This window comes from Crinia signifera, chromosome 12, assembly GCF_055691185.1.
Source record: "Crinia signifera chromosome 12, ASM5569118v1, whole genome shotgun sequence".
Taxonomy (NCBI): Eukaryota; Metazoa; Chordata; class Amphibia; order Anura; family Myobatrachidae; genus Crinia; species Crinia signifera.
In genome coordinates, this window is record NC_139228.1 from 4,092,318 (window position 1) to 4,119,558 (window position 27,241).

General features: G+C 48.8%; 1 protein-coding gene across 1 annotated transcript in view; it reads left to right on the forward strand.

The window, feature by feature from the left end:
- The first annotated feature begins 208 nt into the window (after positions 1-208).
- The window catches only part of FCRLA (Fc receptor like A), a 72,842-nt gene continuing 45,809 nt past the window's right edge, over positions 209-27,241 (forward strand). Inside the window, exons 1-6 of the mRNA XM_083166377.1 lie at positions 209-305; positions 10,380-10,400; positions 15,491-15,769; positions 17,484-17,765; positions 18,195-18,476; positions 19,983-20,279. Coding sequence (XP_083022503.1) covers positions 275-305; positions 10,380-10,400; positions 15,491-15,769; positions 17,484-17,765; positions 18,195-18,476; positions 19,983-20,279 — 1,192 coding nt within the window. The 5' untranslated portion in view covers positions 209-274. The remainder of the gene's footprint in view (positions 306-10,379; positions 10,401-15,490; positions 15,770-17,483; positions 17,766-18,194; positions 18,477-19,982; positions 20,280-27,241) is intronic.

A 27,241-nucleotide genomic window follows, 5' to 3' on the forward strand; every position in this document is an offset into this window, starting at 1 on the left:
GTGTCATGGATTTCTGGCCATATACTGTATATTCCTGACAGCACTAAAGCGATTCGATACAGATATATGCGCCCACTCACTGCGTCAGGTGACCTCCTGAGGATATAGCGTGACACCCGATTGGATAACATCTACGTCCAACCACAGGGACTTTCTATTCCGTGCTAGATAATTGCTCATCATCTTGTGTTTATTCCGTTGTGACATTCAGCGGAAGCAGATAAGAGGCCGAGCCGGCGCTGTATGATCAGATACTCAGTGTGCCAGCTGTACCATGTCACTGCTGCTGCTCCTGATGTCAGCGGGTGAGTACAATACATAGCTGATGGGGCGCACCATGGGCCTGAATCACACCTGGTTGCTAATACTAAATCTTTATCAAATGAACAAAACCATGCTGCACTGCAGGTGGGGCAGATGTTACAAGTGCAGAGAGTTAGATTTGAGTGGGTTATATTGTTTCTATGCAGGGTAAATACTGGCTGCTTTACTTTTACCTCCAATGTCAGTTTGAACACCCTACACCCATATCTAACTCGCTCTGCACCTGTTACATCTGCCCCACCCGCAGTGCAGCATGGTTATTAGAGAATGTTTTGGCTTTTGAGATCCATGCTGAATCAGGCGCTGTATCTGTTGTCTGTGATTAGAGGAATATACAGTACAGTATGTGAATGTAGACCTCAGGATACACCGATCACACGGGGTCTCAAAGGAATAAGTACGTGGGGTAGACGTTTAACCCCTTTTTACTAAATATTGAATAACTAATAAGTCTGCTCAAAGCAAATGCTTCGAAAGTTTGTCTACTACCGTATTATTGTGTTTGTGCATGTGTGAGAGAGAAAGAGATGTAGTTCTGTAGCTTCAAACAGATGGCAGTGTTTTGTAGGCACACAAATGGACACTACAATAAGGATACTGTATCAAAGCCTGAGAGGGGCTGCGGAGTGTATCAGAGAGTTGGAGAGGGGCCGCGGAGTGTATCAGAGACTGAGAGGGGCCGCGGAGTGTATCAGAGACTGAGAGGGGCCGCGGAGTGTATCAGAGACTGAGAGGGGCCGCGGAGTGTATCAGAGAGTTGGAGAGGGGCCGCGGAGTGTATCAGAGACTGAGAGGGGCCGCGGAGTGTATCAGAGACTGAGAGGGGCCGCGGAGTGTATCAGAGACTGAGAGGGGCCGCGGAGTGTATCAGAGACTGAGAGGGGCCGCGGAGTGTATCAGAGACTGAGAGGGGCCGCGGAGTGTATCAGAGAGTTGGAGAGGGGCCGCGGAGTGTATCAGAGACTGAGAGGGGCCGCGGAGTGTATCAGAGACTGAGAGGGGCGCGGAGTGTATCAGAGACTGAGAGGGGCCGCGGAGTGTATCAGAGAGTTGGAGAGGGGCAGCGGAGTGTATCAGAGACAGAGGGGCCGCGGAGTGTATCAGAGACTGAGAGGGGCTGCGGAGTGTATCAGAGACTGAGAAGGGCCGCAGAGTGTATCAGAGAGTTGGAGAGGGGCCGCGGAGTGTATCAGAGACGAGCTGCGGAGTGTATCAGAGTTGGAGAGGGGCCGCGGAGTGTATCAGAGGCTGAGAGGGGCTGCAGAGTGTATCAGAGGCTGAGAGGGGCTGCGGAGTGTATCGGAGAGACTGAGAGGAGCTGCGGATTGTATCAGAGAGTCGGAGAAATGTTGCAGAGTGTATTAGAGGCTGAGAGAAGCTGCAGTGTGTATCAGAGAGTTGGAGAGGGGCTGCAGAGTGTATCAGAGAGTCAGAAAAATGTTGCAGTGTATTAGAGGCTTAGAGGAGCTGCAGTGTGTATCAGAGAGTTGGAGAGGGGCTGCAGAGTGTATCAGAGGCTGAGAGGGTCTGCGGAGTGTATCAGAGGCTGAGAGGGTCTGCGGAGTGAATCAGAGGCTGAGAGGGTCTGCGGAGTGAATCAGAGGCTGAGAGGGTCTGCGGAGTGTATCAGAGGCTGAGAGGGTCTGCGGAGTGTATCAGAGGCTGAGAGGGTCTGCGGAGTGAATCAGAGGCTGAGAGGGGCTGCGGAGTGTATCAGAGGCTGAGAGGGGCTGCGGAGTGATTCAGAGGCTGAGAGGGTCTGCGGAGTGTATCAGAGGCTGAGAGGGTCTGCGGAGTGTATCAGAGGCTGAGAGGGTCTGCGGAGTGTATCAGAGGCTGAGAGGGTCTGCGGAGTGTATCAGAGGCTGAGAGGGTCTGCAGAGTGTATCAGAGGCTGAGAGGGGCTGCAGAGTGTATCGGAGAGACTGAGAGGAGCTGCGGATTGTATCAGAGTCGGAGAAATGTTGCAGAGTGTATTAGAGGCTGAGAGAAGCTGCAGTGTGTATCAGAGAGTTGGAGAGGGGCTGCAGAGTGTATCAGAGAGTCGGAAAAATGTTGCAGTGTATTAGAGGCGGAGAGGAGCTGCAGTGTGTATCAGAGTTGGAGAGGGGCTGCAGAGTGTATCAGAGAGTCGGAAAAATGTTGCAGTGTATTAGAGGCGGAGAGGAGCTGCAGTGTGTATCAGAGTTGGAGAGGGGCTGCAGAGTGTATCAGAGAGTCGGAAAAATGTTGCAGTGTATTAGAGGCGGAGAGGAGCTGCAGTGTGTATCAGAGTTGGAGAGGGGCTGCAGAGTGTATCAGAGAGTCAGAAAAATGTTGCAGTGTATTAGAGGCTTAGAGGAGCTGCAGTGTGTATCAGAGAGTTGGAGAGGGGCTGCGGAGTGTATCAGAGGCTAATAGGGGCTGCTGAGTGAATCAGAGGCTGAGAGGGGCTGCGGAGTGTATCAGAGGCTGAGAGGGGCTGCGGAGTGTATCAGAGAGTTGGAGAGGGTCTGCGGAGTGTATCAGAGGCTGAGAGGGTCTGCGGAGTGTATCAGAGGCTGAGGTTGGCTGCGGAGTGTATCAGAGGCTTAGGGGGGCTGCGGAGTGTATCAGAGGCTGAGAGGGGCTGCGGAGTGTATCAGAGAGTTGGAGAGGGTCTGCGGAGTGTATCAGAGGCTGAGAGGGTCTGCGGAGTGTATCAGAGGCTGAGGTTGGCTGCGGAGTGTATCAGAGGCTTAGGGGGGCTGTGGAGTGTATCAGAGGCTGAGGGGGGCTGCGGAGTGTATCAGAGGCTGAGGGGGGCTGCGGAGTGTATCAGAGGCTGAGAGGGGCTGCGGAGTGTATCAGAGAGTTGGAGAGGGTCTGCGGAGTGTATCAGAGGCTGAGAGGGTCTGCGGAGTGTATCAGAGGCTGAGGTTGGCTGCGGAGTGTATCAGAGGCTTAGGGGGGCTGTGGAGTGTATCAGAGGCTGAGGGGGGCTGCGGAGTGTATCAGAGGCTGAGGGGGGCTGCGGAGTGTATCAGAGGCTGAGGGGGGCTGCGGAGTGTATCAGAGGCTGAGAGGGGCTGCGGAGTGTATCAGAGGCTTAGGGGGGCTGCGGAGTGTATCAGAGGCTGAGGTTGGCTGCGGAGTGTATCAGAGGCTGAGGGGGGCTGCGGAGTGTATCAGAGGCTGAGGGGGGCTGCGGAGTGTATCAGAGGCTGAGAGGGGCTGCGGAGTGTATCAGAGGCTGAGAGGGGCTGCGGAGTGTATCAGAGGCTGAGAGGGGCTGCGGAGTGTATCAGAGGCGGAGAGGGGCTGCGGAGTGTATCAGAGGCGGAGAGGGGCTGCGGAGTGTATCAGAGGCGGAGAGGGGCTGCGGAGTGTATCAGAGGCTGAGAGGGGATGCGGAGTGTATCAGAGGCTGAGAGGAGCTGCAGTGTGTATCAGAGAGTTGGAGAGGGTCTGCGGAGTGTACCAGAGTTGAGAGGGGCTGCGGAGTGTATTAGGGAGTCAGAGAGGAGCTGCAGTGTGTATCAGAGAGTTGGAGAATGGCTGCGGAGTGTATCAGAGGCTAATAGGGGCTGCTGAGTGTATTAGAGGCTGAGAGGGGCTGCGGAGTGTATCAGAGGCTGAGAGGGGCTGCGGAGTGTATCAGAGGCTGAGAGGGGCTGCGGAGTTTATCAGAGGCTGAGAGGGGCTGCGGAGTTTATCAGAGGCTGAGAGGGGCTGCGGAGTGTATCAGAGGCTGAGAGGGGCTGCGGAGTGTATCAGAGAGTTGGAGAGGGGCTGGGAAGTGTGCCAGAGTCGGAGAGGGGCTGCAGAGTGTATGAGTGGCTGAGAGGGTCTGCGGAGTGTATCAGAGGCTGAGAGGGGCTGCGGAGTGTATCAGAGGCTGAGAGGGGCTGCGGAGTGTATCAGAGGCTGAGAGGGGCTGCGGAGTGTATCAGAGGCTGAGAGGGGCTGCGGAGTGTATCAGAGAGTTGGAGAGGGGCTGCGGAGTGTATCAGAGAGTTGGAGAGGGGCTGCGGAGTGTATCAGAGAGTTGGAGAGGGGCTGCGGAGTGTATCAGAGAGTTGGAGAGGGGCTGCGGAGTGTATCAGAGGCTGAGAGGGTCTGCGGAGTGTATTAGAGGCTGAGAGAAGCTGCAGTGTGTATCAGAGAGTTGGAGAGGGGCTGCAGAGTGTATCAGAGAGTCGGAAAAATGTTGCAGTGTATTTGAGGCGGAGAGGAGCTGCAGTGTGTATCAGAGTTGGAGAGGGGCTGCAGAGTGTATCAGAGAATCAGAAAAATGTTGCAGTGTATTAGAGGCTTAGAGGAGCTGCAGTGTGTATCAGAGAGTTGGAGAGGGGCTGCAGAGTGTATCAGAGGCTGAGAGGGTCTGCGGAGTGAATCAGAGGCTGAGAGGGTCTGCGGAGTGTATCAGAGGCTGAGAGGGGCTGCGGAGTGTATCAGAGGCTGAGAGGGGCTGCGGAGTGTATCAGAGGCTGAGAGGGGCTGCGGAGTGTATCAGAGGCTGAGAGGGGCTGCGGAGTGTATCAGAGGCTGAGAGGGTCTGCGGAGTGTATCAGAGGCTGAGAGGGTCTGCGGAGTGTATCAGAGGCTGAGAGGGTCTGCAGAGTGTATCAGAGGCTGAGAGGGGCTGCAGAGTGTATCGGAGAGACTGAGAGGAGCTGCGGATTGTATCAGAGTCGGAGAAATGTTGCAGAGTGTATTAGAGGCTGAGAGAAGCTGCAGTGTGTATCAGAGAGTTGGAGAGGGGCTGCAGAGTGTATCAGAGAGTCGGAAAAATGTTGCAGTGTATTAGAGGCGGAGAGGAGCTGCAGTGTGTATCAGAGTTGGAGAGGGGCTGCAGAGTGTATCAGAGAGTCGGAAAAATGTTGCAGTGTATTAGAGGCGGAGAGGAGCTGCAGTGTGTATCAGAGTTGGAGAGGGGCTGCAGAGTGTATCAGAGAGTCGGAAAAATGTTGCAGTGTATTAGAGGCGGAGAGGAGCTGCAGTGTGTATCAGAGTTGGAGAGGGGCTGCAGAGTGTATCAGAGAGTCAGAAAAATGTTGCAGTGTATTAGAGGCTTAGAGGAGCTGCAGTGTGTATCAGAGAGTTGGAGAGGGGCTGCGGAGTGTATCAGAGGCTAATAGGGGCTGCTGAGTGAATCAGAGGCTGAGAGGGGCTGCGGAGTGTATCAGAGGCTGAGAGGGGCTGCGGAGTGTATCAGAGAGTTGGAGAGGGTCTGCGGAGTGTATCAGAGGCTGAGAGGGTCTGCGGAGTGTATCAGAGGCTGAGGTTGGCTGCGGAGTGTATCAGAGGCTTAGGGGGGCTGCGGAGTGTATCAGAGGCTGAGAGGGGCTGCGGAGTGTATCAGAGAGTTGGAGAGGGTCTGCGGAGTGTATCAGAGGCTGAGAGGGTCTGCGGAGTGTATCAGAGGCTGAGGTTGGCTGCGGAGTGTATCAGAGGCTTAGGGGGGCTGTGGAGTGTATCAGAGGCTGAGGGGGGCTGCGGAGTGTATCAGAGGCTGAGGGGGGCTGCGGAGTGTATCAGAGGCTGAGAGGGGCTGCGTAGTGTATTAGAGAGTTGGAGAGGGTCTGCGGAGTGTATCAGAGGCTGAGAGGGTCTGCGGAGTGTATCAGAGGCTGAGGTTGGCTGCGGAGTGTATCAGAGGCTTAGGGGGGCTGTGGAGTGTATCAGAGGCTGAGGGGGGCTGCGGAGTGTATCAGAGGCTGAGGGGGGCTGCGGAGTGTATCAGAGGCTGAGGGGGGCTGCGGAGTGTATCAGAGGCTGAGAGGGGCTGCGGAGTGTATCAGAGGCTTAGGGGGGCTGCGGAGTGTATCAGAGGCTGAGGTTGGCTGCGGAGTGTATCAGAGGCTGAGGGGGGCTGCGGAGTGTATCAGAGGCTGAGGGGGGCTGCGGAGTGTATCAGAGGCTGAGAGGGGCTGCGGAGTGTATCAGAGGCTGAGAGGGGCTGCGGAGTGTATCAGAGGCTGAGAGGGGCTGCGGAGTGTATCAGAGGCGGAGAGGGGCTGCGGAGTGTATCAGAGGCGGAGAGGGGCTGCGGAGTGTATCAGAGGCGGAGAGGGGCTGCGGAGTGTATCAGAGGCTGAGAGGGGATGCGGAGTGTATCAGAGGCTGAGAGGAGCTGCAGTGTGTATCAGAGAGTTGGAGAGGGTCTGCGGAGTGTACCAGAGTTGAGAGGGGCTGCGGAGTGTATTAGGGAGTCAGAGAGGAGCTGCAGTGTGTATCAGAGAGTTGGAGAATGGCTGCGGAGTGTATCAGAGGCTAATAGGGGCTGCTGAGTGTATTAGAGGCTGAGAGGGGCTGCGGAGTGTATCAGAGGCTGAGAGGGGCTGCGGAGTGTATCAGAGGCTGAGAGGGGCTGCGGAGTTTATCAGAGGCTGAGAGGGGCTGCGGAGTTTATCAGAGGCTGAGAGGGGCTGCGGAGTGTATCAGAGGCTGAGAGGGGCTGCGGAGTGTATCAGAGAGTTGGAGAGGGGCTGGGAAGTGTGCCAGAGTCGGAGAGGGGCTGCAGAGTGTATGAGTGGCTGAGAGGGTCTGCGGAGTGTATCAGAGGCTGAGAGGGGCTGCGGAGTGTATCAGAGGCTGAGAGGGGCTGCGGAGTGTATCAGAGGCTGAGAGGGGCTGCGGAGTGTATCAGAGGCTGAGAGGGGCTGCGGAGTGTATCAGAGAGTTGGAGAGGGGCTGCGGAGTGTATCAGAGAGTTGGAGAGGGGCTGCGGAGTGTATCAGAGAGTTGGAGAGGGGCTGCGGAGTGTATCAGAGAGTTGGAGAGGGGCTGCGGAGTGTATCAGAGGCTGAGAGGGTCTGCGGAGTGTATTAGAGGCTGAGAGAAGCTGCAGTGTGTATCAGAGAGTTGGAGAGGGGCTGCAGAGTGTATCAGAGAGTCGGAAAAATGTTGCAGTGTATTTGAGGCGGAGAGGAGCTGCAGTGTGTATCAGAGTTGGAGAGGGGCTGCAGAGTGTATCAGAGAATCAGAAAAATGTTGCAGTGTATTAGAGGCTTAGAGGAGCTGCAGTGTGTATCAGAGAGTTGGAGAGGGGCTGCAGAGTGTATCAGAGGCTGAGAGGGTCTGCGGAGTGAATCAGAGGCTGAGAGGGTCTGCGGAGTGTATCAGAGGCTGAGAGGGGCTGCGGAGTGTATCAGAGGCTGAGAGGGGCTGCGGAGTGTATCAGAGGCTGAGAGGGGCTGCGGAGTGTATCAGAGGCTGAGAGGGGCTGCGGAGTGTATCAGAGGCTGAGAGGGGCTGCGGAGTGTATCAGAGGCTGAGAGGGGCTGCGGAGTGTATCAGAGGCTGAGAGGGGCTGCGGAGTGTATCAGAGGCTGAGAGGGGCTGCGGAGTGTATCAGAGGCTGAGAGGGGCTGCGGAGTGTATCAGAGGCGGAGAGGGGCTGCGGAGTGTATCAGAGGCGGAGAGGGGCTGCGGAGTGTATCAGAGGCTGAGAGGGGATGCGGAGTGTATCAGAGGCTGAGAGGAGCTGCAGTGTGTATCAGAGAGTTGGAGAGGGTCTGCGGAGTGTACCAGAGTTGAGAGGGGCTGCGGAGTGTATTAGGGAGTCAGAGAGGAGCTGCAGTGTGTATCAGAGAGTTGGAGAATGGCTGCGGAGTGTATCAGAGGCTAATAGGGGCTGCTGAGTGTATTAGAGGCTGAGAGGGGCTGCGGAGTGTATCAGAGGCTGAGAGGGGCTGCGGAGTGTATCAGAGGCTGAGAGGGGCTGCGGAGTTTTTCAGAGGCTGAGAGGGGCTGCGGAGTGTATCAGAGGCTGAGAGGGGCTGCGGAGTGTATCAGAGAGTTGGAGAGGGGCTGGGAAGTGTGCCAGAGTCGGAGAGGGTCTGCAGAGTGTATGAGTGGCTGAGAGGGTCTGCGGAGTGTATCAGAGGCTGAGAGGGGCTGCGGAGTGTATCAGAGGCTGAGAGGGGCTGCGGAGTGTATCAGAGGCTGAGAGGGGCTGCGGAGTGTATCAGAGAGTTGGAGAGGGGCTGCGGAGTGTATCAGAGAGTTGGAGAGGGGCTGCGGAGTGTATCAGAGAGTTGGAGAGGGGCTGCGGAGTGTATCAGAGAGTTGGAGAGGGGCTGCGGAGTGTATCAGAGGCTGAGAGGGTCTGCGGAGTGTATCAGAGGCTGAGAGGGGCTGCGGAGTGTATCAGAGGCTGAGAGGGGCTGCGGAGTGTATCAGAGGCTGAGAGGGGCTGCGGAGTGTATCAGAGGCTGAGAGGGTCTGCAGAGTGTATCAGAGGCCGAGGGGGGCCGCAGAGTGTATCAGAGGCTGAGAGGGGCCGCGGAGTGTATCAGAGGCTGAGAGGGGCCGCGGATTGTTTTAGAGGCTGAGAGGGGCCGCAGAGTGTATCAGAGAGTTGGAGAGGGGCTGCGGAGTGTATCAGAGGCTGAGAGGGGCTGCGGAGTGTATCAGAGGCTGAGAGGGGCAGCAGAGTGTATCAGAGGCTGAGAGGGGCCGCAGAGTGTATCAGAGAGTTGGAGAGGGGCCGCGGAGTGTATCAGAGAGTTGGAGAGGGGCCGCGGAGTGTATCAGAGAGTTGGAGAGGGGCCGCGGAGTGTATCAGAGGCTGAGAGGGGCCGCAGAGTGTATCAGAGGCTGAGAGGGGCCGCGGAGTGTATCAGAGGCTGAGAGGGGCCGCGGAGTGTATCAGAGGCTGAGAGGGCCTGCAGAGTGTATCAGAGGCTGAGAGGGGCTGCGGAGTGTATCAGAGGCTGAGAGGGGCTGCGGAGTGTATCAGAGGCTGAGAGGGGCTGCGGAGTGTATCAGAGAGTTGTAGAGGGTCTGCGGAGTGTATCAGAGGCTGAGAGGGTCTGCGGAGTGTATCAGAGGCTGAGGGGGGCTGCGGAGTGTATCAGAGGCTGAGAGGGGCTGCGGAGTGTATCAGAGAGTTGGAGAGGGTCTGCGGAGTGTATCAGAGGCTGAGAGGGTCTGCGGAGTGTATCAGAGGCTGAGGTTGGCTGCGGAGTGTATCAGAGGCTTAGGGGGGCTGTGGAGTGTATCAGAGGCTGAGGGGGGCTGCGGAGTGTATCAGAGGCTGAGGGGGGCTGCGGAGTGTATCAGAGGCTGAGGGGGGCTGCGGAGTGTATCAGAGGCTGAGAGGGGCTGCGGAGTGTATCAGAGGCTTAGGGGGGCTGCGGAGTGTATCAGAGGCTGAGGTTGGCTGCGGAGTGTATCAGAGGCTGAGGGGGGCTGCGGAGTGTATCAGAGGCTGAGGGGGGCTGCGGAGTGTATCAGAGGCTGAGAGGGGCTGCGGAGTGTATCAGAGGCTGAGAGGGGCTGCGGAGTGTATCGGAGAGACTGAGAGGAGCTGCGTATTGTATCAAAGCCTGAGAGGGGCTGCCGAGTGTATCAGAGGCTGAGAGGGGCTGCGGAGTGTATCAGAGGCTGAGAGGGGCTGCGGAGTGTATCAGAGGCTGAGAGGGGCTGCGGAGTGTATCAGAGGCAGAAAGGGGCTGTGGAGTGTATCAGAGGCTGAGAGGGGATGCGGAGAGTATGAGGCTGAGAGGGGATGCGGAGAGTATCAGAGAGTTGGAGAGGGGCTGGGAAGTGTGCCAGAGTTGGAGAGGGGCTGCGGAGTGTATGAGTGGCTGAGAGTGACTGCGGAGTGTATCAGAGGCTGAGAGGGGCTGCGAAGTGTATCAGAGGCTGAGAGGGGCTGCGAAGTGTATCAGAGGCTGAGAGGAGCTTTGGAGTGTATCAGAGTCGGAGAGGGGCTGCAGAGTGTATGAGAGAGTCAGAGAGGGGCTGCGGAGTGTATGAGTGGCTGAGAGGGGCTGCGGAGTGTATGAGTGGCTGAGAGGGGCTGCGGAGTGTATGAGTGGCTGAGAGGGGCTGCAGAGTGTATGAGAGAGTCAGAGAGGGGCTGCAGAGTGTATCAGAGGCGGAGAGAGGCTTCAGAGTGTATGAGAGAGTCAGAGAGAGGTTGCAGAGTGTTTGAGTGTCACAATGTTACTCTGGGAAAGAATTCTGTTTACTGATATGTGATGAGATTGTCACCAAGGATTACAGAGATTACATGGGGCAGAACGATAAAGACATTGTCATATTGTCGTCATAGTGTAATACGTAAACTGTGCTTTATCTTCCAGCTCTGCGTCATGGAACCGTCGGTGAGTACGACACGATCCATTACTATACAGGTCTTATACAGTATGTATATGGTGTGTATTGCTGCATGTGTATATGTGTTATCGTATGCATGTAGTCTCTCATATTGAACGTATGCGCCACGTTACCTATTTTGTGTGTCTGCGTTTTTTTAATGAGACAGACTCAGGTTAGTAAGTAAAGCATAAAAACAAGTCCTGGCCAATACAATGCTGCACTGCAGGGTGGGAGATGTAACAGGTGCAGAGAGAGATAGATTTGGGTGGGATATGACGAATTATTCTGTGCATGTAGCTCACACATTAGCTTTATTCTTGCACTGCTATTTAGATATCCATTAGAACACACCCCAACCAGATCACTCAACGGAAAAACAACATTACAACTACGTATAGCACATGTATCAGTGACCGTTAACTCGGCTGCACCACACAATGGAAACACAACAGAACATGTATGAGAGAGTTGGAGAGGGGTTGCGGAGTGTATCAGGGAGTCGGAGAGGGGCTGCAGAGTGTATCAGAGAGTTGGAGAGGGGCTGCGGATTGCATCAGAGCCGGAGAGGAACCCGGGGATGACTCCATAGACCGTGAAGAACAGTGTGGTTTGACTAGATGAGTGATATGAATTATTATGGGCAAACTCTGCCAAGGACAGAGGTTTAAGCCAATTGTCTTGGGAAGATGAGAGATAAAGCCATATAAAACCTTCTAAATCCTGATTTACTATCTCGGTCTGACCATTGGTTTGGGGATGATAAGCTGTAGAGAATTTGAGGTTAATCCGAAAGGCCGAACACAAATCCCTTTAAAAAATGAGCCACAAATTGGACACCACAGTCAGAAATGATCTCTGAAGGTAATCCATGCAACCGAAGTATATGAGATATAAAGAGTAGCGGCAGTAGGTAAACCTCTAAGCGGAACAAATTGAGCCATCTTAGAAAAACAGTCAACAACAACCCAAATAGTATTGAATCCGTTAGATGAGGGCAAGTCCGTGAGGAAATCCATGGACACAATAGTCCAAGGACGTGAGGATATCAGGAGAAGTAGTTTACCCACTGATGATTGTCAAGAAGGCTTGTGCTGGGCAGGAAGATACGAAACTTTGGATGTCTTTCTTCATTGTTGGCCACCAGTATGCTCTTCTGAGGAATTCAATGGAGCAGTTTCTTAGGAGATGCGTAGGTTTTCCTCTTGGGAGTAGATATTATTTTTGTTGCAATGAAGATGGTAAGGTCGAGAACCAGGTAAGGATGCTTGTCTTTGTCCAGAGAAGAAAAGGAGCGGGAGAGGGCATCTGCTTTGGTATTTTGGGAATCTGGGCGGAAGGAAAGTTTGAAATCTAAACGTGTGAAGAACATGACCCATCTAGCTAGTCGAGGATTCAAACACTGGGCATTCCTTAGGTATATTAAGTTCTTATGGTCTGTATAGATTTTAATCTGGAATTGGGCTCCTTCCAAAAGGTAACGCCATTCCTCCAGTGTTAACTTAATGGCTAAAAGTTCTTGATCTCCTATGGCATAATTCTTTTCTGCCGGTAGAAATTTCCAAGAAAAAAACCCACAAGGATGTGTGGAACCATCTTCGTATTTCTGCGAGAGAATCGCCGACTGCCTCAGAAGTATCATCCACCTTTAAAATGAATAAGTTCCTGAGGCGTAAGCCATGCTCGATTAATTTACATTGGTTCCTCGTTACCAGGGGGAGATGAAGATCGAGGCAAAGATGGAAGAAGAGTTCGAGAACTCTCGCCCCTCCATTTTCAGCCTACCTTTCTCTTTACCTCAAATCTATTTTATTGCATAAGGAAATCAAAACCTTGAGATTTGAGGGCAGGTCACAAGGTCATCCTTCAATCTCTCTGAGAGTCCACTCCAGAATGCCGAGAGTAACGTCTCCTCAATCCAGGAGACCTCAGACATCAGGGTCGGGAACTTTTACGAAGATCAGGTGGAACAAAAGTTTTGCCCGGAGGTGGTATAGGATGAGTGGTAACTTGTGCAAAAAACACTGGGTTGAGAATGGGTTGAGAAGAAGACTGGAACCAGTCCAGGAGGAATGGCAGAACCAGACTGGAGGCACTGAACCTGACGGAGAGGCTGCATCTAAAGTTGAACACTGGGGAAGCACTGAATCCAGGAAGAAGCATCAGCACAGGGGAGTGGCTTAGAATGCCCTTTATACCCCTGGGTTGGTTACAACCTCTTAAGAGAGGTTACAAAATAGTGCTGCCCCAGAACCAGAAGTACCACAACTAAGATGGCGGTGCCCATTCCAGGAGTCGGTGACTGTAATCACCGGACCGCCAGAGAGCAGCCGCCAGCGTGCAGCCACCGGAGAAGAGGCTGGGACCAGACGGAGGAAGCCGTCGGGGGGAGCAGCAGAGCCTGCGCCCGACCTGGTGAGTATGTCACTCGGCGCAGGTCCCGGCGGTAGCGGCAGCCACGGCGAGACCTGACACCTCAGCTGCACCACACAACGGAAACACAATGTAACAACTACGAATAGTACATGTATCAGTGACTGTTAAATCGGCTGCACCACACAACGGAAACACAACATAACAATTACGTATAGTACATGTATCACTGCCCATTACCTCGGCTGCACCACACAACGGAAACACAACATAACTACTGTACGTATAGTACATGCATTGCCGGTGCTCACCCTCCTCCGGGCACTGAACAGGGGGGGTGGGGGTGTTGGCAGGCGGTGCAGGGTGAGGGGATAAATCGGAGGCCGCCGGTGCAACTTACCTCTCTGCTCCAGTCCCTGCTGCACACTGGCGCCCTCCAGTGGCCGGGGGGCCTTGGCAAATGCCTAGAGCTGCCTAGTGGTGGCGCCGACCCCGAGTACATGTATCAATGCCCATTACAGCGGCTGCACCACACAACAAAATATAACCAGTGATTAGTCACATTTGTTGCAGAAGTGTTTATACATTGCATCAAAGCAGAGAGTGAGGGACAGAATGTCTCTCCCTCAGTAAGATCTCTGTGCACTGACACAACTGTATTCTTGTGGGTAAATGGACTGTTTTAACTAATTAATCTGTTTCCACCAAAAAAAAAACTTTTTTCACAGGTTGGTCTAAATTCATTGTCCTGTTACACAAAAATTGTGGTAAGGGGATTAACAAACCACACAATATCGTGTGCCTGGAATTTACAAGATAATTAATATTAGCATTGCATAAGCCTTTACTACTTACTTGAAAATCTTCGCAAGCTGCTTTAAAAAAGACATTACGGTGTAACCGCACAATTGCAGCAAGAAGGGAAGGAAGATTTCTTCCTTACATTTCTTTTTGATAAATGACTGCTCTGCTTTATATTTCTGGAATATTTTTGAAACACACCCATTAATGCCCCTTTCCCACTGCAGGCTTTACACGGTAAAATGCCGTTTTTTTTGCCTTTTTAAACGGCTAGAGCTGCAGTGGGAAAGCTCCAGGTTGCTTTACACGGGTAACAAATACCGGTATTTGTTAACCGGGTAAAAAGCAGTGTTTTTACTGTGTAAGAGCCGTTTTTTTGGCAATGGGAAAGGGTTTTAAACGGTATTTAGAAATAATAATAAAGGTTAAGAACATGATTGGTGCATGTGATGTTTTTAATGACAGGCAAGGTTTACTAGAGAGTTTAAACGTGTTGCTTTGTGGTTTACACGGGTAAGTGTGAATGGGACATTTACTGCTTTTAAACGGTAATTTACCGTTTAAAAGCTGCAGTGGGAAAGGGTCTTTGTGGCTCTTACCTGGGTAAAGACCCATTTAAAAAAAACGGGTCTTTACCCGGGTAGGCAGTGGGAAAGCAGCATTATATTGGTGCAGGTTACCCGTCCTGTGTTGTTTGTTTGTTTGTTGATGTGTGTGTGTGTGTAGCTAAATGTAAATAAGTGTTTAGCTATATGCATATTAAAAGTTAAGTTTTAGTAAAAAAAAAACGGTTTCCAAGAAGGACGCCCATCGCGGGCATCGCATGTACATCGCATGCCATTATAATGGCATGCAATGCGATGGCCTCGATTTTACATAGAAATGCATGGTAAAATGTAAATCGCGTCAGTCGCATCGCATGCGGCCAAAAAAATCGCATGCAATGCGACCGACGCGATTACTGATATTACATAGGGAACAATGTTAAATGGCCCACAGACCCCAAATAGCCACCCTGAAGTGTGAAATGGCCCCCCCAATTGTTAACGCCACCCCACGATCAACGTCAACCCGAAGCGTGGCGAGCGCAGCGAGCCCGCGAGGGGCGGCGGTACGCGTCCTCCGACCTTTTCCTACCCCCACTATCCACGTCGTCGTGGAGCTGAGAATAGAAAGTGTGGCGAGCCCGAAGCGTGGCGAAGGGCCGCGCAATACGAGCCCGAAGCGTGGCGAGCGCAGTGAGGGGCCGCGCAATACCAGCCCGAAGCGTGGCGAGCGCAGCGAGCTTCGTGAGGGGATGCGGAATACATGTTAAGTAATCCGTGTGCACTCGCCACGCTTCGGGAGCGTGTTCCGCGTCTGGTCGCCACGCTTCGGGCTCGGTGGCTCGCCACACTTTCTATTCTCAACTCCACGCCGACGTGGATAGTGGCGGTATGAAAAGGTCGGAGGACGCGTACCGCTGCGCTCGCCACGCTTCGGGTTCATGTTGATCGTGGGGTTGCGTTAACAATTGGGGGGGCCATTTCACACTTCAGGGTGGGTATTTGGGGTCTGTGGGCCATTTAACATTGTTCCCTATGTAAAATCGCGGTAATCGCATCGCATGCGATGCATCCTTGCGATGCCTAAGATCAAAATCGTGGACGCCCTTCTAGGAAACAAGTACCAAAAAAATCGAATTAAGTTGTGCCCCCCAAAAAAGAGAGAGTACTTTTTCTCCCTCTTACAAGTACTAATCATCCTACTCACTGATGTCTAACATGTACTATGGTGCCGAATAGCAAATATTGTGGACTTACAGACTGTTATTCATTATTCTGAGCCTTAGAAATTGTGCTCCGGTCATATTCCAGTTCCCCCTTCCTTCCTTCATTGCTGTAAGTGTCACCACACTTTGTTTTCTTACCGTCACCTCTCTCAGCTGCGTTTGATGCTCCAGCCACAAGAAGTAGTCCGACATCTGTCACAGAGGGTGATCCGGTGACTCTGAGCTGTATAAGGAGGCCCAGCCCGGGCCCAGCGACTCCGCAGGTGCAGGTTGCCATCTACAGAGATGGGAGGAGGGTGCAGGAGTTCGGATCCTCGGCTACATACATCGTACCATCAGCTCAGCTGGAGGATTCTGGGAATTATAGCTGCGTAGTGAGAAATTCCTCCGGCGGTGTGCAGCAGACAAGAGTGGTCTCCATTCAGATAGAGGGTGAGTGCGGTGTGTAACCTAACCCGTACATACCTAACCCTCTCCTCTTAGTGCCTAACCCTCTGCTCCACACCTTCGTACTCTGTGTCTGTGACCCCCCCCCACACCACCACCACCACCACCACCAAATACATTCACCCTCCTACCTACTCCTGATCAGACTGGCACAGCTGAGGGCATGTACACATCAAAATCTATAGGTCAAACTTGGCACCGTGGAAGAGATACATGGACTATGTCTGGATCATTTGGGAGGTTCAGGAAATCCATGGTGACTTCGCCTCTGGAGCTTCTGCTCCTCTCGGACCACCCATTAGCACGACAGGCATCAGTAGAACGTCTGGGAGGGTCTGGGAATCACGGTCACATACAACCAGATTATACCACACACGTTCCATAAAACAAGGCAACGTTAATATATTTATCTCTGCAAACAGAAGTCACCACCTGAGATGGTTTAATGACTTCCCTAATGGTCATTTCACACAGATTCTATTACCCAAGGCATTACATCAATGCAGGGATTGGTGGCTGACGGCCATCTTGTAGGAGCCTGCTATTGAGACACCATTTTGTGTTACCCCTGCTTCTCAGCTATATCTATACTGCCTAGCAGTAAACTATTATAATCCAATATAAACACCTAATTGACGCCGATCATATCTCCTTTTACTCCTCCATCTCCACCTTCATCATCCATCACGTCACCATATGTGCAAGTCTTGTGCCTGCCGCCTCTCTTCCCGCCAGGTCACCGCTTCTCTTCTAACCCAAACCTCACACTGGTTCCATGATGGAGATATACTGTATATATATATATATATATATATATATATATATATATATATATATATATATATATATATATACACACAGTATATATATATATATATATATATATATATATATATATATATATATATACATACACACTTAACATTGGCATGGCTTGTGACCACATTGTTTAAACAGACATTGTAGGGGCTCTGCACACACTAAATTAACTGATAATAAATAGTGGAGATTTGGTTCATGAATTGAGCAATGCATTTAAGCCTGCAGCCCCCTTCACGGGACCCCACTGTTCTGCAGGTCCTAACACTATCGCTGAAAATGGCTACAATACACATACTGTAGCTATCACATCAATGTTTGATACCAGGCATGCTATCTGGTCTGAGGCTCACAGCAGACTGTGCTTTTATAGGTGAGCAGCTACCAACACACCTGTCACTAATCATCTAGGGAAATGGCTAACATAAGCTATGGAATCCTAGTTAAAACATGGTGCAAGAGAGAATGTGACCACAAAAAGACTAATTAAAAAATTAATCTAATAAACAATATATACACTTAACATCGGCACTCACCTTTCCTAGTTTTGGGGTGCCCTATGGCTTGTGACCACATTGTTTAAACAGACATTGTAGGGGCTCTGCACACACTAATTTAACTGATAATAAATAGTGGAGATTTGGTTCATGAATTGATCAATGCATTTAAGCCTGCAGCTGAAATATATATATATATGAAAGAGGCAATAAAGAGCCTCAGAAACGTTGACCACAACATGAAGTTGTTCTGAGTAATTATTTTCCAGTCTCCGTGAGTGCCGGCCATAACTCTATCAGAGTACACATACATACATATACACATACATACACACATATATACACACGTGTGTGTGTGTATGGATGAGTCTCCCCTCTTTCAGATCTTTTCAGCACTCCTGAAATAAGAAGTAATCAGTCCTCGGTGACGGAGGGCGATGAGATGACCCTCACCTGTGACACGAGACGTAACCCAGTCAGAGAGGCAGCAGAGCTGGAGTTTGCTTTCTACAGAGATGGGTGGAATGAGCAGGACTTCAGTGCATCCGCTACTTACAGTGTACCGTCCGCAGAGCTGGTGCATTCTGGGAATTATACCTGTGAGGTGAGGACCCCCAGCGGCAGTGTGAGGAAGAGGAGCGACGTGTTACCTGTACAGATAGAAGGTGAGTGTCTGGTACTGAAAGCATACTTCCGGATTACAAATACATAATAATCCATCTTTTAACGTATCAATTACATGGCTCCTCTTCTGTCTAGTGAGGAAAGTGCCCTGTTTATTACCTTTTAGGTACATTTTATGTGTACAACATTAAAACAAAGATGTGGCCATTATAAGTAAAAAAGGCGTGGCGGGCAATTTTTATAGTTTATTTCCTCAGCACTGCGGCCACAGTACGTGGACTCTGGTGGGTAAGCTATGGGGGTCACCTAGTGTCTGCACCCCCATCTCACACAGACTGCATGATTGGATAATTTTATAATGTGTAGGTTACCTATGTATCTGGGCACAACAGGACAGCAGCATCTGCTGGCTGTACGTGGCCCATATGTTACACTGTACCCAGTAATAATAGTATTATCTTATATTACAGCTCTGTTTGGTACCCCAGTAATAAGAAGCAATCGGCCACTAATATTAGAGGGCGATGAGGTGACCCTGGTCTGTGACTCAACACGTAACATGGGGAACGCTACTACAGGACTGCAATTTGCTTTCTACAGATATCGGCGCAGGGTGCAGGACTTTAATGTGTCTGCTACATATAAAATTCCAGCAGTGCAGCAGGGGTGCTCTGGGAATTATACCTGCGAGGTGATAATGCCCAGCTGTAATGTGAGGAAGAGGAGCGACGTGTTCTCTCTGCAGGTAGAAGGTGAGTGTGAGACACTGATATCCTATAAAGAAAAGAGAACAGGGTGTGGTTTAGTGCACTATCCCCTTTTTTTTGTCACTTTAAGGGCCCCCATGGCTCCCTCCCTCTTTCCCCCTACCCAGTCTGTGGGACACTTACACTCCCGGGAGAAACATCGGGACAGTCTGCAAATAGTGGGTTTTGTCCCACTGTAATTGGGTCAGTTGGGAGGTATGCAGATGTACTATGCTTTGTGGGAGTGATAAAGTGGAGTGATAAAGTGCCAGCCAATCACGCAAGACAATCTGGCCTCTATAGGCTGCAGGCAATGCAGTCCATATAAACTGGGGTTGTGCATGTGCAGTCGCAATTGGGATTCTCCACATGCAGTCCCCTCTATGCATTAATATCCTTATGTGTAGGGGCAAAACAAACCAAGCACTTCAACAAGAAAAGTGTCAGTCCCTGTTACTGAAGTTCTTGGTTTGTTAAACTTGGCACACTATTTTAATATGCAACATAAGTATAGAATGGACAGTATTTTTTTTTTGTTAAGACATTAGTAATTTACAATACATTTTTAAACAGAAATATCTGTGTTTGTGCCGCTGCTCTGTCCTTGGTCTAGCCAGCCAGCCTGGGGCCTGCATTGGTGGCCAAAATGTACTGAAAATGATTGAAAAATAATGTGTTTTAGGTTAATAATACTGTAGCAACCAAAACACATGAGGGTGGTTTGGGCAAAACAAACCCAAAACACTGTGGTCGGTTTACATCTCAAGTTTCAAAAATCTTGTCATTGTTCTACCACATGTCTTTAATAAAATGATTAAACAAACAGATAACCAACACAGGAGCACAGACAATAATTAGGGTGGTGGTGGTGTGTGTGTGTGGGGGGCTCACACAGGGGCTGCACCCCCATCTCACACTGACTACGTGTTGTGAATATTGGGCCTGATTCAAGCAAAAAACTGTGACTCCTTTCTCCCGCAAGCTGGGTGGGGGGTGCTCAGCACGCACAGTCACTCCCCCATGATACGAGTCATTCACATTACTATGGTACCTCCCTGCTTGCAAAGGCAGGTACAGGGGCCGCCACTGTCCATCTTGCAGCAACTGCAAACTGTCCACCCAACGGCACTCAAACTACAATCGCATCATGTCATTGAGCCTTTGCACGTGCATGCTGCTGCCGCCGCACATGGCCAGTTCTATGCACTTGTAAATATATTGTAACTGATAAATACCATTAGGTGTTCATTGGTCCCATCTCTGTGGGATTAAGCCAATCATCATTTGTTGTCGTCCAGGCCCAGTGGGGATGTTACCATTTGCTGGCTGTAAAGGGTCCACATTTATAGCACACTTTTAGACATTTCCCAGGATGCTCTGCCACAGTTTGCTCTGACAGCAATACTGCGGCAGGCATGCTGGGATGTACAGTTCCACCACAGCTAGAGGGCAATATGCCTTCCTGTCCCTGTTATATGCGGTACCCAGGATTTTTATTATCCTCTCTTCCAGCTATTTACGATACTCCGGAAATAAGAATGAATCAGTCATCATCATTAATAGAGGGCGATGAGATGACCCTGACCTGTCACACAAGACTTCACCTGGTCGCAGGTACTATGGACCTGGAATTCGCTTTCCTCAACCGTGGGGCAATTGTGCAGGACTTCAGTGCATCCGCTACGTACAGCGTTCCGTCAGTGTGGAACGAGTATCCTATGGATAATACCAGGGATTATACCTGTGGTGTGAGAACCCCCGGCAACAGGGTGTGGAGGAAGAGTAACGTGATATCTGTAAAAGTAGAAGGTGAGTGTGGAATGCTGGGACACAGCGGCGACTTACTATGGTGCAGGGAGTCACTGGAACAGCACAAGCAGAGTGATGGGAAGCAACACTGTGTTGTACAGAGTGGGATATATATATATATATATATATATATAAATAAACACCAACAATAGTGTCTTCAGCGGCCTATATTTTGTGATGTCTTTAACAATGATCAATAGGTAAAATTAATAAATGAATATAAAAACAATATACACTCGAAGCTTCTTGTTTCTTGTGGAATTAATTTTATTTTTATTTTCACAGATCTTTAAGACTGAAGCCAACGCGTTTCGTCTCTCTTGGAGACTTCATCAGGGTTTTTTTCTTCTAAACATTAAACGCCCATTTAGGCTCTGAAAAAATTGTTGTTGTTCTACTGGTCGAAGGAACGACTGAACTCAGTCATCTACAGTGGTAAATACCTTACTTTTTTATAATAAGACGAAAAACGTCTTTTGGTACTGCCGCACCTGTGTATTGGAGACTCAATAAGGTATATAGCCGTCTCAGTAAGGTATACAGCCGTCTTAAAGTTCCAATAGACACATTATTTCATTCAACCACCTTTTGAGTGTATAAAGTCCCGTTGTATATCGGTAGAGACAAATGGAATTGGAAAATATTCCCTGTTTTGCTCCTGAGTGTGTGTGCTCTCTGAGGTCCAGCCAGCAAGTGGGCAAGTCTTCCCTGTTTTGCTCCTGAGTGTGTGTGCTCTCTGAGGTCCAGCCAGCAAGTGGGCAAGTCTTATTATAAAAAAGTAAGGTATTTACCACTGTAGATGACTGAGTTCAGTCGTTCCTTCGACCAGTAGAACAACAATTGTTTCAGAGCCTAAATGGGCGTTTAATATTTAGAAGAAAAAACCCCTGATGAAGTCTCCAAGAGAGACGAAACGTGTTGAGTTCTGTCTTAAAGCTCTGTGAAAATAAAGAGAAAATTAATTCCACAAGAAACAAGAAGCTTCGAGTGTATATTGTTTTTATATTCATTTATTAATTTTACCTATTGATCATTGTTTAAGACATCCCAAAATATAGGGCGCTGAAGACACTATTGTTGGTGTTTATGTGTAGTGTTAGTTCCTACTAGTGGGGAACTAAGTGTCTACAGCGACCGATTAATTTTTATTAGCGCAAATTGGAGATTCTGTTCTGCGCATATATATATATATATATATTTGCACAAAGGTGTAGGTAAACCTGCGCTAGTATAGCCAACCACCAGCTGTAACCAATCAGACAGTCCACTGATTGTAGAAAACACTAAGTCCGTGGTGAGACTGCAGCAACCTCCAAAAGGCACTCCGGACTCCAGGAGTGAAAGGGAAAATCTGTTTAGAAACAAGAAGAGGTGCGCCTCATAGTGTAAAACCGTATTTATTTTAAAACACAGACAAGTGCAGGTACACAGATCAATAAAGACTCGTACCAAGCGGATAACCGCTGTGGGCTGGTTACCACAAGGTTTTGTATAAAACTCCCAGGCAATAACTCCTACCACCTTCCAGGGCGCCGCTGGGTCTTGAGCAGAATGCTGGCTAGCCACCAGGACAAGCAGCGTGTCGGCGTGTGGGCAAGCGTGGATGGAGCAGGAGAAGCCGGGTGCAGGGAAAGCTGTCGTCACTAGCCCCGCCCTAACGCGTTTCGTATCCAAACTTCGTCAGAGGGCGTGGCTAGTGACAGACAGCACAAGACTTAAAAATGCACAGTGACCAATCAGGTTTAACTGAGGTGCGGCAACATAATTGATCTACATTTCAGCAACATGTGCGACTTTAAAGATACATTTAAAGACAAAGAATCTTTTTTCAAAAGGTAACATAGTAAACCGATTTGGACAATGAAAATGGCATATGTCGACATGGTTTGTTACATACAGAAAACCTGAACAGACATACAGTTCATAATACAGAAAAATAAGAACAATTTGTTTGAATAGATTGAGCAAACAATATGTTACAGATAGAAAACATTATAAAACAGCATATTAAACAAAGTGCCATGGAGACTTGTATGCATAGAGGGCTTTTCCAGATAAACACAGATTCAGTCGCATATGACCTAAAGAGCATATATATATATATATATATATATATATGAGACAAAAATGGATATGAGTACGAGGACATAATGTAAGTACAACAAATTAATATATATATATAGAACATTTTTAGAGCATTTTGGATTTTTTAGGCCAAAAGAGAGCATATATACAGGCTACAAGCACATATATAAGGGTGTCATAACCGACAAATAAAAGATGAGGTGGTACTTCAGCGATTAATGAAGGGGGTGATCTCGTACCCTTCATTAAGCCCCAAAGGGGTGAGGCTATTCATGGTGAGGATCCAATAGGTCTCGCGCCTTAAGAGCGCTCGATTCCTATCACCTCCTCTTTTGTTGGCAGGTACCAACTCCAGAGCCTTGATCTTAGTACCGGCAGGATTACAACCATGAGAGTCCTTGTAGTGCCTCGGCACACTATGATTTAAGACACCATTTTTTATGTCCCTGAGGTGTTCAAGAATTCTCACCTTCAGGGGACGTTTAGTCTTTCCGATGTAATTATAGCCACAAGGGCAAGTTAACAAGTAAACAACATAAGGAGTATTACAATTAATATATTGGTTAATTCTATGTGATGTACCATCGGGTGACAAGAAAGAGGAACCTTTTTGAATATAAGGGCAAACTTTGCATCTGCCACATGCATAGCAGCCTTTTAAGGTTAGAAAAGATGATGCAAAGTTAGTATTGCTGGCTGATGTAACTACTTCGAGCTGGCTCTTGGAAGTCCAGGCACTGATGGTCTTAGCTCTTGTGTATACAATCTTGGGGGCCTCACCTAAGTGATCCCCCAACACTGGATCACATTGAAGTATGTGCCAGTATTTTTTGAGCATGTTGGAAATCTGCCTCTCACTGTCATTATATTTAGTAATGAACAGACAATCAGATCTCTCATCATCCCTATCTTTAACCTTATATTGTAAGACCTCTTCTCTTACTGATGATCTGGCCTTTGAAAGTGCCAGTTCAACCACTTTAGGGGGGTAACCCCTCTCTTTGAACCTCTGTGTGTAGATGTCAGCCTGTATGTCAAAAGTTTCTAGGTTAGTACAGTTCCGGCGTAGGAACTGTGAAAAAGGAATATTATTTTTCCAGGGCTTCGAGTGGCAGCTTTCATATTCAAGATAGCTATTGCTATCAACACTCTTAAAGAAAGTTCTAGTCTCCACTTTTGGCACCTGGGGAAAGTTCTTAACACTGAGGACCAGATCAAGGAATTCAATTTCTTCACTTTGAAAATTCGAAGTGAATTTGAGATTGAAATTATTGATATTCAGTTCCAACATGAACTGTTCAAATTCAGCCTTATCACCCTTCCAAATCATTATAATATCATCTATGTAGCGATGAAAAAAATGAATTTTAGATGACCAAGTACCTCTTAAACAGATCATTTTCCCATTCCCCCATGTACAGATTTGCCAAGCTGGGGGCACAAATCGTACCCATCGTCCAACATGCTCAAAAAATACTGGCATATACTTCAATGTGATCCAGTGTTGGGGGATCAGTTAGGTGAGGCCCCCAAGATTGTATACACAAGAGCTAAGACCATCAGTGCCTGGACTTCCAAGAGCCAGCTCGAAGTAGTTACATCAGCCAGCAATACTAACTTTGCATCATCTTTTCTAACCTTAAAAGGCTGCTATGCATGTGGCAGATGCAAAGTTTGCCCTTATATTCAAAAAGGTTCCTCTTTCTTGTCACCCGATGGTACATCACATAGAATTAACCAATATATTAATTGTAATACTCCTTATATTGTTTACTTGTTAACTTGCCCTTGTGGCTATAATTACATCGGAAAGACTAAACGTCCCCTGAAGGTGAGAATTCTTGAACACCTCAGGGACATAAAAAATGGTGTCTTAAATCATAGTGTGCCGAGGCACTACAAGGACTCTCATGAGGGGTCCTCGGGTGGGGCCGCCTTCGCCTAAAGGGGGAGTGTTAAGTTGTGATCTTGTGAATGTTCGCTGCAAAGGAGGACGTTCCTTAGTTCGTCCTAGATGTTCTGCTTCTGAAGAGGATGCAGATGTACCACTATCAAAATTGTAGCTATATGTTTTCTGTTGCTGTCTGAATGGTCTGGCTCTATAGGGGGTAGTATCTGAGCCAACTAACCATCCATAGACACGGTGTTCCTGGTAATCCCTTTTTACCTTTTCTAGCTTAGTTCTTTTAAATGATATAAGATCCTTGCGGTAGCGGTCAATCTGATCTTTCAGTTTGTCCAGCCAGGGTTCAGTGGTATCTGTTTGTAATTGCTGAACGGCCGTGGATCTCACCGTGGACAGCTCTAGTCTAATCCTCTTAAGTTCGGCTCCTACTTCCTCGATCACTAATAAAAGTAAATCAAAGGAACACTTATTGAGGACCGAACACCATCGGCTGCAAAAAGTAGGGTTATTCCTCCCGATGGTCGGAATATTTTTTAAAACGAAAACCTCTAGGGATCTGTTTTTTTCGATGGTAATCTGACAAGAACTGTCCATGTAATATGAGATCCACTTCCTTCTTTTCCAGCTGTAACAATTTATGATATAAGTCAATTGTATTATCAGCAGGCAAGGACCCAAACTCGTTAGTGTCAAATAGTACTCTATCTACATCCTCATCAGTTAATGCTAATATATCATATTCAGCTCTATGCAATAATTCGGAGCTAACTAAATTTTCCATTGAAGGATAATAGTAAGGTCATACACTTTCGCAAGTATAGAGATATCGCACCATGGAGCGCTCTCTTCTTTCTTTCTAGTGTCTTTACACCTGTGGAATTCAGGTGAAACGAGAGCTGCCGGGACAATACTAAATTCCCAGAGTGTATGTTTAAATTGGATACGGGACTCTTCATATGAATTAAATCCCTTCTATATGTGTGGATAAACACAGAAATATCCACTAGAGGTTTTTTCAAAGTTTGCGCACTTATTTCCCTGATATATATATATATATATATATACACACACACACACACACATATATACAGTCCCAGATCTTCGGCACTCGACTTTGTAAAGATGATGTAGCTCCGGGTGCCCTCCTTGGTAATCTTTGTATGTAGCAATGGTTCTGCGGGCGGCACTCACGGATATAAGAAACACGCAGACACAGCAGTGTAGCTTAACGTTTCAATTCACAGCGGAATTTTCATCAGAAGCAACTTGTCAGCACAACAAACAACATTTAAATACCCTTACCTACAACCCGTGGTGTGAGCTGCCATTCCCGGCCCGTGTTCCTGCCTTCGTACGTCCCGGTGTGGCCAGAGCCAGATTGAGGTCTAAATGGGCCTGGAGCTGAAAATGATCAAGGGCCTATTATGCGCAATAATAGGGATTGTGGCCAGCACCTAATAATGTGGGGGGCGTGACCAGTGTTCTGGTTGGGTGGTCTGCTCATGGGTGTGTCTCTATTTGTGTAAATACTTTCAACTAATTTTATATGCCTGGAAAAGGCAGGGGGCTGACATAGGAAAAATGCAGGGAGATATATTGGCGGGTGCCCTCCAAAGGTACACCCGCAGGATGCCGATGTCCTCAGATACTTGCGGGGTGAGGCAGCACTCCAGTCATAAAAAAAATACTGAAAACCGAAACTTGGTAGACAGTATGTCAGCACCTTTTATGTGGTAACCTAAGTTTACCACACCATATACCCCTTATACAAATCATGCAACACAATAGTAACTCCTTATACTGTACTTGCTTCTTACACATTATGCCACATGGAATGAGACAAAATTCACACCGATTGAGCAAAAATTCACACTATGGCATAAAGAATGAGTCAAAATTCACGTTATGCCACACAGATTAAGGCAAAATTCACATTTTGCCACATGGATTGAGCCAAAATACACACTATGCCAGGCATGTCCAAACAGTGGCCCTCCAGCTGTTGTAAAACTACACATCCCAGCATGCCTTGACATAGTTTTAGCATTCCCTAATTGCAAAACTGTGGCAATGCATGATGGGACTTGTAGTTTCACAGCTGGAGGGCCATAGTTTGGACATGCCTGCACTATACCAAACAGATTGAGCAATAATGCACAATATGCTTCATAAATAGGGGCATTGCGCGCCAAAGGCGCACATTAAAAATTTACACCATAATGCTCATTACATGTTAAACCTCACACCATAATCTCCATTACGTATTATGCCAAACACCATAATGCCTATTAAAAATTATGCTACATAAGTGTTGCTTACCTACATGTTCATTGCCAGGGGTTCCATGCTCATTGCAAGAGGTTCCATGCTCATTGCCATGTGAGATTACATGCTCATTGCCAAGGGGGAATACCTGCTCGCGGTAACTGGGGAACAGTCGCCACCGGGCAGAAATGACAGCCATTAACAGCCGGGCAGAGAGCAGGGGGCTGCCCGGCTGTATTCAGAGCACTGCATGTCCCAGCTATTTGAAATAATACCCCTTTCACACCAGAAAATGCAGCGAATATGGTCCCAGGATCATGCAGGGACATTCTCAGACTGGCCCCTTTTACACCAGCCTAGTCCCTGCACTGGCCCCCCTTTAAATAACCAGCTATATCTTCTGAACCAACTGACCCATTTACATGTAGCCTTCGAATGATTTTGGTCCCGTGAAACTGGGCCATTTGGTTTCAGAGAACTCTGCCCTCAAACAACATGAACAGCCATGAAATTACATTTCAGAAATGAGAAAAAAAATAGTTTTACCTGCAATATCTCTAGAACAATGAACCCATATGGACCAGGTATCAGATTGAAGGCCCAGCGATTTGGGTTCGACTGAGATCAACCTCAAGTTTCTGTGATGCTGTAGGGGGAACTGGCAGCCGTTGGAACCGGGTGGAGGTCGGAATTAGCGGGTCCCATG